General features: G+C 38.5%; 1 protein-coding gene across 2 annotated transcripts in view; it reads left to right on the forward strand.

Annotated features, from left to right (window-relative positions):
• CDKL5 (cyclin dependent kinase like 5) overlaps positions 1-16128 on the forward strand; it is a 189594-nt gene that overhangs the window by 114632 nt on the left and 58834 nt on the right. For both annotated transcript variants that reach the window (XM_061178360.1, XM_061178359.1), the window contains exons 5-6: positions 3593-3638; positions 13841-13977. In XM_061178360.1, coding sequence (XP_061034343.1) covers positions 3593-3638; positions 13841-13977 — 183 coding nt within the window. The remainder of the gene's footprint in view (positions 1-3592; positions 3639-13840; positions 13978-16128) is intronic.

Raw genomic sequence — 16128 nt, forward strand, 5'->3', positions numbered from 1 at the left:
TAATTTTTTTTTAAAAGGTTACAAGAGACAAGGACATTATACGTTAACAAAAAGGTCAAATATAGGTGACTTCCCTGGCAGTGCAGTGGTTAAGACTCCACACTTCCGTTGCAGGGAGCACAGGTTCCATCCCTGGACAGGGAAATAAGATCCAACATGCTGCAAAACGCGGCCAAAAAAAAAAGAGGTCAAATATAGCAAGAGGATAACAAAAAAAAAAAAAAAAAAAAAAAGAAATAGAGACTAAATATAATAGCTCATGTGTGTGTAATTACAAATTAAATATAGCAGCCAAAACCTATTCTCAATAATAAATTTATTTAACAAAATGATATAAGAAGTATCAGGGTCAGTAACCCCAGAGTAATTTAAAAACAGCTTAAGGTCACAGTAATTTAAACTGGTTCTGGCATAAGAATCAACAGGTCAATAGTATAGACTAGATTAAAAAGCTCTGAAAGAAAATCTAGAGTATATATATAAGGATGCTAAGATGCAGCAGAACTAAAAATCCATGGTAAAAGGTACTGGGAAAATTGGTTCAGTTTTTAGAAATTTAAATTTAGATTCCCTCACCATATAGCATATTAAAATAAATTACAAGTGAATAAAGACTTAAGGAACAAGATTAAATCATTGAAATATCGAGACAGATAAATGTGGATGAATATTAATCATATACAAGCTAAGTAAGGAGTTTGAGCACAAAAGTTGTGCACTTAATAACAAAGGCATGTATCAATAAATTTGGCTATATAGTAATAAACTATGTTCAGCAACAATAACAACAACACCCTAAATAATTCCATGTCCACAACAATCTGGGGAAAATATTTGTAACAAAATTTGTCAACAAGTTCACATTCATGAATCAGTAAGAAAAACATTAAGGTTAGTACACCTTATTTCACTTACCAGTTCATAGAAGCAAACCTTTGATCTCATTGGTGTCTAAAGATTTTTTTAATGATTGTATTTAGTGTTGGCTATGGTTGTAGCGTGGGTTCTCATGCTGCTGAAGGGAACTGTAAAATGATATATTTTTGGATATCAGTTTGGCAGTATTAGGAGCCTTTACCGTTCATACCCTTTAACCCAGTTATATCAGTTACAGAATTTACTTTATGGAAATGAAGATGCAGATGTAGAAGTATGTTCATTGATAGACTGGTTAAATAACCATCCATTAAAAATGGTGGTTTTAAAAATTATTTAATGACAGGTCAAATGTTCCTTATACAATATCAAGTGAAATAAAAGCAACATACAGCACAATATATGTGTTCTCAAATTCTTTCAATTTGAGAAAAATTTACTGGAAGAGAATATACCAAAATGTTATTAGGAAGGGTTATATAGTTTTTTATTTCTTTTTATGTTCCTCTTATACTCTTATACCCCTTTATGTTCTTTTATATTAGTTTGTATTATTTTTATAAGTAGTTTGAATAAAAGTAAAATGTTAAATTTTTTCCAGCATCTTCTGCCCTCATTGCATGTGTTTTCCACCAAACATTGGATTTTATGTAGAAAACTTCCGTCTGTTTGGCTTCGTTCTATAAGTAAATGTATAAACCATATTGAGTGTGTATGTGTCTCTGTGTGAGTGTTGAGGAGAAAGAGGATTTTCATGGTATCGGTGAAAGGATAAATAAAAGAATAAACATTTCATCTTATTTGACCCCCCTTCGGGCAACTGTTTTATACTGTAAATTCTATTTATGAGATGCCAGGAGAAAAAAATCTGATGAATTTCTTTCTTCAAGATGGTAGTCATAAATTTAAATATGTAGTCATATCAGTGGACAGTTTTGACCTAAGCAAGACCTTTTATAAAATCAGGCAAAGTTTTAACACTTAGGATGCCATTTAAAAAATGTGCAATATAGGATGAAATGGTACCTGGAACAACACTCAGTTGAAATGTGGGCAGTCCTCCTCTCTTCCTGGATGCAATCCTGTTGCCCCTTTCTTTGTGCTGTGAGCGGTTTCTTGATAGGGCTTTGTACTTTCTCTTAGGCCGCAGGTGGGTAGCTAGCTAGAGCCATTTGAAAAGGAGCAGGGTAAGAAAACAGTGTCAGTGTATTAAGAGAGAGTAGCATACCTAGCAGAGTTACCTGGTACTACCTCTACTAATATTCTAGGTGATCATCCTCCACATCACTTTGACTTTGCAGTTATTCCTTCTCAATAATGAAACAGTTACAATATCAGAAAGTACCTGGGTGGCTGAGTTTAAGTCAGAAGGTCTGCTGATGTACAAATAAATTGTATCCCCAAAGCTCTCTGTACTCTACAATTCTGTTCCTCCCTTAAAAACAAAAACATAATAACCTTAATCAGAATCTTTTTCCTCAATAGCCTATGGCACTTTCAGATAATTTTTCCCCTGTAACACAAATATGAAAGCTGGTATTTTCTTCTTTTTTCAATGGGCAGGTGAGAAACAGGGTTTGATTTACAGATATAGTTACGACTCAGAGTTTGTCTTTCAGCATAATGACTGAAATGGTAGCTTTTTTAAAATTTCTTTTTCCCCCCCTACTTATTTGATTCTCTTTGCTTTTGTAAGGAATCTAGGAGAAAAGCATATATTTTTAATAAGTTAATGATTTTGTACCCTGTTGGTTATTGCCTCGTATTGTGTCTGTTTTTCAAGTCTTTGTTTTGATGCAGGGACAAAGTTTTATAAAAGATTTGCTCTTACAGATCTGAAAGTATACCCACTTAGAGTAAAAAAGAACAGGCCTGAATCATTCAGAAGACCTTTTTATATGACATGTTGGCTTTGAAGAATCTATATATTATTTTACCAAAAGCTTTTTTATTCCTTTTATAGACTAGAATATCTTACATGAATTATTTAGCCTAGTTATACTTAATCTTTACCATTTTCATTTCCTTCCCAGCCCTTATTTTCTTGTCTTCCAGCCAAAAAAGACCAGAAAAAAGGATTTGTGATGTTTTCAGTTTAAAATAGGGTTCTTCTCACCAACTACTTCTGCTAGTTCAGGAGAGCTAAATAAAGGCAGGGGAAAGTTGGTGATTGGTATTTGGTGGCAAATGTTTATCCCACTTTGGATATGAAATGGCTATCAATGGGGAAGAGCTGGTGAACAACTAGATAGGTTTGTTAGGAAGAGGTAAGTGAAGGGAGGAGACTTGGAAGAGGTATTCTGCTACCAGCAACTACCAAGTATTATAGAAGCCTTTCCTCTGGTCTTAGAAACCCAATTAAATGTGTCCCTGGGTTTCAGAGGGCAGTATAGATGCCAGTCTATTGTCAGCCATCCTGGCACTTTTGCGTAGTCTCAAGACATGGACACTGCTGGTTCATCCATATTCTATTGCCAAATCTGCTCTTCGTCCCCCAGCCCCTCCACCTTCTCCTTTTCCTTCCCTGACAATGCCTGCAGGGTAGTAAGAAAGAGAATTTTGGAACTGAGAAATGAGGGACTGGGGAAGAGGAGGATTTATTTTTTATTCTCTGGGTTCTTGTTACTCTGTTTCAGAATGTACCCCCAGACAGTTGGGATTCCCAGTTTGAAAAACACTGGAGAATGACTTTTCTTCTGCCTCTTTTCCTTTGCAGGAAACGCATGAAATTGTGGCAATCAAGAAATTCAAGGACAGTGAAGGTATATATATACTTTTTCTTTTTTTATTTAGTTTTTGTGAATAGAATATGGAAGAGATGAAATCTAGCTGATTAGACTCTGTTCCTCAGATTTTACAGTCTCAATCTCAGTAAATATATCTTAATTATCATCATGCTTTGCTTTGAAACATTTAGTTCCTCCCGTGTGAATCTTTTCAAATCTCATGATATCAGAAAATTCATCTTGTGTTTTAAGGGACAGTCAACACTGGAAATCTTGCTTCAAATGCTGGATGGAAAACATGCTATTTACACTGTTTCTAAATACTAACAGTTTAAAATGATAAAACTTACTTGAAGTAAATACTTCCTGGGTTCACACAAGTAACAAGTGTTATGTTAAAGGCTTCAATATTGGTTACTGCGATCTCTGCTTCCTAGTTAGCTAGAAATATAAAGATAAGTGGTATGTAAACAGTACAGAGGGAATGGTTTTATATTTAGAATAACTCATTGGGAAAATAAAAGCTTTTCAAGAAGAAATACCATACTTGGAGGCTTTGGTCACACATCCAGACCATTTCAAATGGAGTATTAAAATTACCCTATCCTGGGCAAGAAAGTTTAAAATAAAGGATTAACAACAACAACAACAAAAAATAATGCACCAAAAAAAAAGTAATGTACAAAAGAAAAAATAAATAAAGCATTTCATTGCCATTAGGTTTTAAATCCAGACTCTTGGCCATCCAGATACAGCCAAGTAGAAAAACTGACCACAAAGACACACATGGCCTTTAAGAAGCTCTAGGCAGCATTTTTGCAATTTTTTTTTTGACAGAGATCCGACAGCAGAAGTATTTTTTACCTCCTACACAGTATCCTCATACATAATGTCATATATATAACTGAAGCAAAAGTTTCACAAAATTATTTATTTTACTAATGTGAGGTTCTCCATTTTCTGTTCTTTCTTGCTCATATAAATTCATATAAGTGCCTATTTTGGCATGAAATACGTTGATGTCACCACTAATGAGTCACAACCTGCCATTTGAAAACAAGTGCTGCAGGAGTAAGAGGCCCCACCATAGCATCAACCTTCGTATCTAATTGGAAGTGTGACAATAGGCATTCATAGCCTACCTTCATCAGCACACAGTGACTGTGCTGTAAGACACCAGCCTCTGTATTTGTGAAGTTTCATCACCCCTACCTTAGAGACTTAGCAAACATTAAATAACAAAAGGGCCTCGCTAACAACTTCTGGGGTAGATGCAGTAGTATTTGATGTAACCCAGCTCTGATGTGCTGGTTATGTGGAGCACAAGCACGTCAGCCAGGAATTTTAGCATTGGCTTAGCAGCCTTAAGGAGAAGGCACAAAAAAATACTTTAGCTTGTTCTTTAAAAACAAAAACCAAAAAAGCCCTGCTTCCAATCATGTACCCGTAGTCTAGTGGGAAGCAATAGCCCCAGGCCAACCCCCTAGGAGACCATTGGAAATAAGCTCTTTGAGCAGTGGCTTTGGGCTAACCGCAGGTGGCCAGGAGACAAATGGTGATCTACTAAAAAGAGTGGTTGCAACAGTAGATCAAAGCATAACCTTTGCCTGTATATAAAGACTTCTGGCTGTGCATTCATCTTGTAAGGCACATTGTCAACCATCAGCTACCACCAAAAATAATAATTGTCATCAAATTTTTGAAAAGCAGTGCAATCTAGGCCATGTATGTCATTGCTGTTTTTAGGAAAACTAAATACCCAATTCTTCACAACCTCTATCCTATGAATACCAGTTCTTAGCTTCAATTAAACAATATATTAGTCCCTGAATTACAGTACCTTCAGATTGGCAATCAGTAGTGTATCTGTTAAAATTCATTGAGCACTGGGGACTTCCCTGGCTGTCCAGCAGTTAAGACTTCGCACTTCCACTGCAGGGGGCTCGGGTTCGATCCCTGATCAGGGGAACTAAGATCCCACATGCCGTGTGGCGCGGCCAAAAAAAAAAAAAAGAAAAGAAAAATTCATTGAGCACTGAGCCAGGTGCTATAAGAACAGTGAAGGTAAATCAGGTCCGGATACTTTGAAGAAACTTCTGACCTATTAACAGAATTAAGACCTGTAAATAAAAAGCAGTAAAACGGAGTAGAAAGCAGTCAGTGCCTGAATGACTTTGTATAATTTTGAGGTGAGAGAGATTGTTTCTAGCTGTGGCATCCCAGGGGTGTATGGATAGTCTAAACATTATAGGAAACATTTGATCAGTTTTTATTTCACTGAGCTGACAAAACATGAATCCACTCTGCCCTCATCTCTGCTGGGCCATTATCAGTTGCCATACCTCACAGGCATGCAGCCGCATCACCCACCCACTTTGCAGATGGACAGCTTTGTAAGCACGCCTATACATACTTCCAGAGGGACACTTCCTAAATATTTCAGCAATAGAATCTAAAAACATATCCAATTATTCATAACTTTTTAGTTCCAAGCCTATTCTAGGCACACTTTCCTATTGTTTCCAGTTCTCCCTGGGAGATCTCACACAATCTTTTCTGTCTTTACCCTTTTCCTCCCGCCAGAGTAGTATCATGCTTAATGGAAAGTAAGGGAAAATGTGTGGTAAACACCCTTTTGGAGTGTGAAGTGTACATAGATAGTCTAGTATAGGTGAGGATGTCCATTCAACCCCTATGTAAACCACTTAATTCTGTATCAGTTTATCATCTTAAATTTTAGTCAGGCTAATTATAATAAAGAATACAGTTTCATGATAATATTGCCCTTATTGTCATATAGCTCTCATGAATTTCTTTTATTAGTTACTCTGAATATATTCTTTTGATATTTTGGTAGTGACTTTTCCAAATCCAATGTTTAAAAATATTCGTGAAGGTAATGAAATAATCCTGTGAAAGCATTGTTAAGCTGAAATAGGATCTGAAATTGGTCTGACCCACGTTCAAGCTAATCAAGTATTCTTATGCTGATTATATCAAGGAATATTTTATGAGTATATATTACCTCCTGTTAGCTTTAAAGGATTATGATAATGTCCTGTTTTCTTGTTAAATTCATATGTATGCACAAATTTGCATGAAACATTTTTTTAAAAAATAATTATTTATTTATTTATTTATTTATTTTTGGCTGTGTTGGGTCTTCGTTTCTGTGCGAGGGCTTTGTCCAGTTGCGGCAAGCGGGGGCCACTCTTCATCGCGGTGCGCGGGCCTCTCACTATCGCGGCTCTCTTATTGCGGAGCACAGGCTCCAGACGCGCAGGCTCAGCAGCCGTGGCTCACGGGCCCAGCTGCTCTGCGGCATATGGGATCTTCCCAGACCAGGGCTCGAACCCGTGTCCCCTGCACCGGCAGGCAGACTCTCAACCACTGCGCCACCAGGGAAGCCCGCATGAAACATTTTTTAAACAACATTTTAAGGTAGACCACTATTTAGTTCAAGAAGTCCTTATTATCTCAGGACAATAGATTACTATTTAAAATGGAAACCAAAATTTCATAGTAAATAAAAAGTTAGATCGGGAGTTTAAGTTGAAAAAATGAAACTAAAATTATAAAAATAAGTTTATCTTATAGTTAACACGATTTAGATTATAATAGCAACTATGTACTGTTTCTTCGAAAAAAGAATCAATTGTTATCTTTTGGCAGGGCGGGGCAATTTTTACAGTAAAATTGTAGGCTAGGTCAGTGAATGACTTCCACAATAAAAAGGTCATTAAAAATATACAGAAGGCTCTGTCACTCTTCTCTTGGTTTTTGTATGTTCCTGTTTTTTTGCCTTCGTCCTTGTTCATTTTTTATTCTCCAGTTGTTAGCTGATATAACACCATCAGATCATTTATCAGTGTCTGTGCCTATGATTTTCCCTGAAAGACTTTGACACACTGGTGGGAATCAACACCTGTTAAAAGGAAGGAATGTTTGAGTGATGACAGTTTTATTTGAGATCACTTCATTTGTTAATATTTTCTTGTTTTGATGACTTTTGCTTCTTTATACATCATCACAAATGTGGAGTCTCAGATAATGAATTCTTAATGATATCCTGAATGATAGTATTATAAATTTGTCTATTAATGTAAATTCCCACATAGAAACATTAACTAATAAATACCTAACTGACCAGAAGTCTCCACAGAAATTTTTTTTTAATTAATTAATTTATTTATTTATGGCTGTGTTGGGTCTTTGTTGCTGCGTGCAGGCTTTCTCTAGTTGCAGCGAGGGGGGGCTACTCTTCGTTGCGGTGCGCGGGCTTCTCATTGCAGTGGCTTCTCTTGTTGTGGAGCACGGGCTCTAGGCACGTGGGCTTCAGTAGTTGTGGCTCGTGAGCTCTAGAGCGCAGGCTCAGTAGTGGTGGGGTACGGGGCTTAGTTGCTCCGCAGCATGTGGGATCTTCCCAGACCGGGGATCGAACCCATGTCCCCTGCATTGGCAGGCGGATTCTTAACCAGTGCGCCACCAGGGAAGTCCCCTCCATAGAATTAATTCTGCTCGGTACATATTTGGATTTTTCTGAGAAGAGAAAAATGACCACAGACCAAAAAGATACTAGAGATTATTTAGTTAAAAGGTACTTTTCAGACTATGTATAATAATAAATTTAGCCTAATCCTCCTACCTTTCCTATAATTCCAATCTTGTACAATGAGATTTGATGTTCAGATGATAATCTTCTATCACTATTGGATCATCATTTTCACGTACACACATGTGCCAGTGTCTACCGTCCTCAATTTTTTAAATAATCCAAGAGCACTGATATAGATTAGATAGCTTTGGACCAGCAAGAATAAAAACATTGTTTAACCTTTAATTGAAGAAGTCCTGTGGTCTAAAATTTATATTTGACAAACATTTGGATCTTCTGATGTGACAACACCTTCTGTTTATTTGAACTTTTCAGTCCTTCCTGAATGTATGGGTGATGGGGTGAGGAGGGATCCTCCCCACTTGTCACCGGGCCTCCGTACATGGCAAGGAGGCTGACTCTCAGGGAGCTGTGTTGTAATCCATGGTTAACATGGAATTTAGGTTGTGTCTTTGCTTTTATATCAAATAAAATTGCTTGCATTTCATATCCTGCTGCTGCTTCTATTTCTATAGATAAATATTTTCCCTTGGAATGGACATCTTTGTTCTTAATCATGAGAAAATGTTTAATTGATCATCTGTTCTTTGCTCCAGTTTATTTCATCCTTATTTTTACCCAGACACTAGAAAGCTCTATCCTGATTTTGGGATCAGGGGAACTCCGGTCTCTTATTTTGTATATTTGTAGAAAACAAGGGTTCATAATCTTTAAATTCAAGAACCGGATTTCTCTGTAAGAGAGGCTTTGAGTCAAACTTTCCAAACCTTGGTTAAATAGAGAAATCAATTAACTAAGCTTGAGCATTCTGGCTAGTCATGATTTCACCACACTTCTTTTTAATGACCAAAATGGATCTCTTTCAAACTTCAGGGATTCTTCTAAGATTTGGTGACCATTTTGCACCTTTCATGGTTTAATACATTTCCATTGTGCTTTACCTGGCCTTCATCTCTGAAGATTTAAGTTTTCTCATCATTTTTGGTATATATGACAGCAGCACCACCATTCAAAACCCCCTGGCCATGTTACTTGCCCTCCTGTTGATGTTCCTTCTTCAGTCAGGGCAACCAGACTCAAAAATGGCACCCTTATGGTTTTGTACAAGGATGGCTTGACTTTTCCCCACATTGTACCTGTTTAAAGGTCCATTATGGGGGGGGCCTCTTTGGCTATACAAAGATGTCAGGTTTGTGATTTCATAAAGTAGGTTATAGTTATTTCTGGATTTCTTTTCTAAGCCCACAGTTCTTTAAAAATAGTTTTACAGAAGAGTTTCTGCTCATCTTTAGATTTTTCTCTTTTCGTCACTTACTTATCTTTGCATTTCTTTTGCTCCTGTGATCTTTATTCTTAAAAATTGTTTTCTTTTACTTTGAATCTCCCTTCTTGCTTTTTAGGTGTGTTAACTTGCAGCCTTACTGGCAAGCTTAGAAATAGGTTAGTTGTTTTTTTTTTTAACTTAATGTCCTTCTTCTACCATGCCATTTATATAGAATTAACTGAGACTAAGACACAGACCCCAGGATCTTCATTGAGTTTTTCTTCCGCCCACACCATGCTGCTTTGCCACATAGTTAAGCAGAAACAGAGTCTAGACTTGGGTGTTCCGACTTGGGTGTTCCGACTCACTCTCCAAAGCTCGCTCACTGCCTTACACCAAGGCGCCTCCGTCCCTGTGTTCTACTCGGTGTGACATTCCCTTCACTTACCCTGAGAAAGTTACTCTTTCTAGACTTGGTTTCTTCATTTGTGAACTGGAGGAGCCTAGCCTAAGTAAAAAGCCATGAGATTATTTCAACTGAAAGGCAGGGGTGTTTGTGCCCCCTTTAGTGGGCTGTGCTTCCACCTTTAAAAAACTGGCTCACTCAGCAGCTTTGCTACTTTCTGAACCTCTGAGGAGAGAAGCATTTGTAAGTGGAATGTTCATTCCTTTTCCCGATCATCTGATCATTTAGTGCCACAGTTTTCATTATAAAGTACAGTGGGTAGGCCAGGAACCTTAAAAGTACTCAGAGGAACAAAATGATAGGACTTCCAAATAATGAAGAGTGTGCATTTTGCTTGCACTTACGGAATTAATAACTCCACTTTCTACCTGTTCCCATTCATTACAATCTTAGTGCCGAAGTGCTTGCCTCAACTTTTAATAACTTTGACTGACATAAATTAGAGGAGCCTTCATTTCCTAAACAAGATGACTGCTCAAATGAGGTGGTTTTGGCTCTGCATGCTAAGTGATTTTGTGAGCTTCTTTTTGAAGATTTGTTTCCCTTTTCTCTCTAGCCATTGTTTAGCAAAGTCAGTATAGATTCGAATGATATAAATATATATAACAAAGTACCAAAATTCAGTGAGGTTTAGGCTCATAATCAATGAGATTTTAATGAAGAGAAATCATGGATTATTAGATTTGGAAAAGGCCATGGGACTTTTTAGGGTACATGTGTGGGTGCAGAGGAGTGCCCATTTAGTTATTTAATGAATGAAAAGTTAAATGGCTTGCCCGAAGTCACATGTTACAGTGTTAGCTGGTTAAAAGGGTCCAAAATCTAGGTCTCCCAGATCCTACTCCAACGTTCCTTCTACGATAGCCATTCTGCTTTGGCCATTCGGCTTTATCTGTTAGCAAGGTGAAACTGCCACAAGTTGCTAATGATACAAAGCTCCCTTTTTTCAGTGCCAAGAATTCACCAAGCTTTTGATTAGAAAAGGCATTCCAACTTTATTTACCTTTGACTTTGTTGCACCATTTATTTGTAACCAGCTCCAGCATAGCTTAGGGATGTTCTAATGACCGAATATATATGTGTTCTTGACTCTTGGTGCAGTCGGTTTTCTGGAGCCTCCATTTTTTATAATCACATATTGTAGAAGACTACCGGGGCAGAGGTGAATAGGGGAAAATAAATTCAGTTTGTCTTAACTGTCTGAAAAGCTGCCCTTTCAAAGTTCTGGAGAGAGAAGATTGAAAGCAGTGTCCTCAAAACTGAGAGGGCAAAGTGCCTATTGTTTGCTATCACATTGCTGCTTCCCATGTTTTAAGGGAATAAGAGCTAGCCACATATGGGCAAGGATTTCCTCATGGCACCAGTGAAGGCATTCGTGTAGGAAGTATTTATTGATCCCCTCTGTGCCGGGTCCGGTCCTAGGTGGTTGGGTGTGTGTTGTTGAACAGCAAGCAGAACTTAGACCTGTCCTCCTAGAGCTCTCGGATTAGCATGGGGATGGAGGCTTGCTTTGGTTTAGTGATCAAGTGACACTTAAACTGCAGCCTGAAGGAGCTAGCCCTGTAAAGAGTCTGGTAGTATAATGAGAGTTCTCGGCAGAGGGAACAAGCTCAAAGGCCCTAAGTTTGAAAAATAAAGTTTGGGGCTATTTTGGGAACCGAAAGACTAACGTGAGGGAGGGAGAGAAGGGCATGAGATGGGGATGGAAATGCAGACAAGGATCAGGTCATGAGTAGTATAGTTGTCTCTTACTGAATTACTTCCTTATTAGAAGTAATTTTATTTGCTTCATATTGAGATCTGTGTGGCAGATCTTAGAGACAGGTGGATTTTAGTTTGATTACCCTAACCTTGGGAGTAACTCAGATGGGACAGCAGAGAAGCAGGTTAACCTTCTTCATAAGACTGAAGACTTTTAGCTTCCCTAGGCTTTAGCAGTTCTGACAGTTACAAAATACTACTTCTCTGGTGCAGCCCCAATTTGCAGAACAGCTGGACATTTATCCCCCCCACAAGCCTCTCAGCCACTTCGGGAAGTCCCCTAATCATGTCACACACATTGCCCCTACTGCCAGGTGGCCCCCCTGTTTCATGCTCTGACATGGGCCCTGTGAGTACCCAGTTCCCAGTTGACCCCCCTGATGTGGGCTATGCTACTGTCAGCCTTTGCTACTGCTGCTTCCTGCCTTCTGATAGGCAGTATCTCTCTCCTTTCCTAATCTGTGCTCCAGCATTCTCCAACAGTTTTCTTGAAGTAGGGAGAATATTTCCCTTGTGTAACCATTTCGCAAAGGAGTGTTGACTTTGTTTTCTGTTTGTTACAGATATTCTGGGGCTACTGCGAAGCCCATGGTTTTGTTATAGTCTCTTTTCTTTAAACTCAGTTTGAATGGGGGTTAGGGGAATTCCCTGGCGGTCCAGTAGTTAGGACTTGGCGCTTTCACTGCCGGGCCGGGTTCAATCCCTGGTCTGGGAACTAAGATCCTGCACCGCGAGGTACAACCATAATCTGAGAAGTACTCCTGGTACTGCATTTAGGATCTCCCCTCCCCCTTTGGCCCCATTTAGGTTCTTTTCTCTTGTGTATCTTGCTTAGGAAACATTTCTTCCTTGAAGGCATCTTCATCTTTCTCATCCCTGTCCCCAAACTATTTTCTACCTTCCCAGACATGCCTGAACTTGAGGGTTACACAGCTTAGACTTTCAAGCTAGGATTCTGACCATTACCCAAAACCTTGGGGCCAAATGTATTCTAGAATTCATAACTTTTAGATTTTAGAATGGAAATATGGCATGTCACTTTAGCATCCTGTAATCAGGTATTATTTCTAAAGCACAGCATATGAATATTCATACTAAGTAGGATAAACAAAGACTGTCAGTGGTCTCGTATTAGTTCAGGATTTGCCTCTAAAGAGATTTGCCTTAAAGTTAGAAAAAGTATTCAATTTTTAGACTGATTTTTTTTTTTTTTTTTTGGATTTTGGAATGCAGATAAGGGATTATGAACCTGTATCCTTCCTTGTATATACATATGTAAACATGACGGTTAGAATTTCCTGGCTAAATCTAAAGCTATTATAAAAACTCCTTTAACATGAAATATTGCCTTCCCTGCTCCCCTGCCAATTGATCCATTAGAGTTAATGTGACTTCTGTCCTTCCTCTGTGTCTGTGGGGGTTATCATGAGTGGAGTTGATGATACGAAAGGGTGTATTGGTTCAGCATAAGTTCTCCATCCCAGTACAGCTACACTACCTGGGATGGACAGACGGACGTGTCACAGGAGGACAGCAGGAACATGCAGCAGCCGCTATTCAAAGAGAAGATCAGACACCCTTAGAGTTCCCTGCAACTTGACTGTGACCTGCATTGTGCATGCCTGGCATATGACCTCTGCTTACAGAGGTGACTCACATGCAGCCTGGGGAATAAAATGCTCTTTTAAGACAAAGCTTCAGGCCAAACTTTAAAACATCAACTGCTACAGATGTTGCATAAAGGCTCCTCTGCACACTGATGTGGTTAATTCCTTTTTACCCTTTTAAACTCCTTCTTCCTCAGTATGTAGTGTTAGAGTTAAAATGACAGTGGATTTATATGTCGTATCTATAAGTCTGTTTTACATAAACACTTTGCAATAAGGAGTATAAGAAAATACAAGCAGAAAATTAGGTTCATGCTGGTCAAGTAAGCCTTTTCTTCTTTAAGTTTCTTATTCTTGATCCTTTCAACAAGAAAATGTGATATTGAATATTCCATCCTTGGACTTCTTATGCAGAAGTACTCAAAGTGGAAAGTGAAATTGGTATGTTTTCAATGTTCTTAGAATTTTTTGAATAGTGGTTTGAAAACTTTAATTTTACTCTATTCACCATTGTTTACATTCTAGAAAATGAAGAAGTCAAGGAAACGACTTTACGAGAGCTTAAAATGCTTCGTACTCTCAAGCAGGAAAACATTGTGGAGTTAAAGGAAGCCTTTCGTCGGAGGGGGAAATTGTACTTGGTGTTTGAGTATGTTGAAAAAGTAAGTCACTAACTGACGCAATAGAGATTTGCCTCATTCTTTTATTTAGGGCTGTTTCTGATACTATTAAAGAAAGTATTATTATCTAGTATGACTTGTCATTGTGCTCATAATCTGACTTTAAAAATGACAGTAGTACCCATAATCATTAGAAGTCCTGAAAATATATTGAAGGATTTTGTACAATTTAACTGTAGAGAGATAATCTTAAATTTAAACAGTGTATTGGTTTGACTTCTGAAGTCTTAGACTCTATCTTCAACAAGTAATTTTTAGACTTGGTTTATTTTAATTAAACCTAAGCAAGGCCTCTGAGGGAGAGGCACGTAAATTGACAGTGATGACAGGCATAGGATGGGTGTCTGAATCAGACCTACAGTGGCTAATGAGCGGGCTCATGAAGCAGCCTTTTGTGAATTGCCAGTGCCGTGGCTTTATCTGAGGGAAGAAGATGTGCCAGGAGCCATAAGGTAAAGCTTGAGGAGGTAGATGTGACCACAAGTAAGGAATTAGAAGCATGGGAGAAAAGAAGAAAAGCACACATTGTTCGAGTTGTCTCTGTAATTGCTTCAATTTTTTTTTTAATTGTTAACTCTTAGTGACAGTTTTTTTTTTTTTTTAATGTAAGCTTCACATTTTTTTTTTTTAAATTATTAGCACCTTTAATTATTATTTATTTATTTATTTGGCTGTGTTGGGTCTTCGTTTCTGCGCGAGGGCTTCCTCTAGTTGCGGCAAGCGGGGGCCACTCTTCATCGCGGCGCGCGGGCCTCTCACTGTTGCGGCCTCTCTTGTTGCGGAGCACAGGCTCCAGACGCGCAGGCTCAGTAGTTGTGGCTCACGGGCCTAGTTGCTCCGCGGCATGTGGGATCTTCCCAGACCAGGGCTCAAACCCGTGTCCCCTGCATTAGCAGGCAGACTCTCAACCACTGCGCCACCAGGGAAGCCCTTAGTGACAGTTTTAATCATATGACCTAAGGGCAAATGTCCGATACAGTAAACAATATTGTGTGCCTATGAATTTCTTGGACAGCAGCTGACTTATCACAGTTGGTTATTGTCAAGAACTAAGTGCCTTAACAAGAGTAGAATAAACTGGAGTCAGACAGAAATTTTACGGGTTTCCTTCGTGAGCAAAGGTGGCTCCTGCTGATTTCCTGTTATTATCTAAAGAAAATTAAGACTGGAGAGGTTTATCTTTGCTTTAGTCAATTCCCAGGTGCTTTTTATGTCATAAATGACAGAGTATCACCACCAGCATCATCATCACGAAATGGAAAGCAGTGTTGCCAAGACGGCTGACCAGTAAATGTGGGTTTTTAATTAATTCAACCTTTACAAGTTATTTTTCTAATTAATATATATATATAGTGATTTCATTACAAGCAAAACTTGAAAAAATATTACAAGGCTCTTTGTTGTTTTAAAACACTGTTTTATGTTTCTTTTCAAAAATCTGTTTAAAGGCTTCCTTTTCTTTGTCAATTTAGGTGTTTTCCTAAGGGGCATTTCCCACCAAAATAAAACTGAAGTTTGATATTTAAAAAAAAGTTATAAAAAAGGATTGCTGTAAAATCAGATGCTTACTTTTTAGTTGTCAAAAATAATCATGCAGTTTGCAGTTTTCACTGCCAAATAATAAAATTCTGACAGATCTATTTCAGTTATCTTTTTTATTTCTGTTCTACTCATGGTGATTGTTCACGGTTAATAACAATTTCATATGAACAAATGGAGAAATTACCTCTGTGTATCAGACACTATGTAATGTCTCCAATCTCTGCTGGTAAGTGGCAGAGCTGCTACCAGAACTCCAGTCCTCTGACCTGCGAGCCTGGGATTCTTGTGCTGGCCTTATGGTTTTTCAGTGGAAGGTGACCATCACCCTCCCATCAGTGGCGGTGCCTAACGATTGACAGTGAGTCTCAAGAGGGCAAGGAGAAAGATACTCTTAGGGGTAGGGGGTTGTAACAGAGACGCAGGATTACAGTGGCTTAAACAAAATAGAAGTTTCTCTCTCAGGTACAAATACAAAGGTAGGCGGGTATGGTAACTCTGCTCCACAGCCATAGGAGACCCAGGTTGCTTCTGCCTTTCTGCTCTACCACCCCTGAAATGTGGCCCTTGTCCTCAAGGTCAAGATGGAGCTCC

This window comes from Eubalaena glacialis, chromosome X (assembly GCF_028564815.1).
Source record: "Eubalaena glacialis isolate mEubGla1 chromosome X, mEubGla1.1.hap2.+ XY, whole genome shotgun sequence".
Lineage (NCBI taxonomy): Eukaryota > Metazoa > Chordata > Mammalia > Artiodactyla > Balaenidae > Eubalaena > Eubalaena glacialis.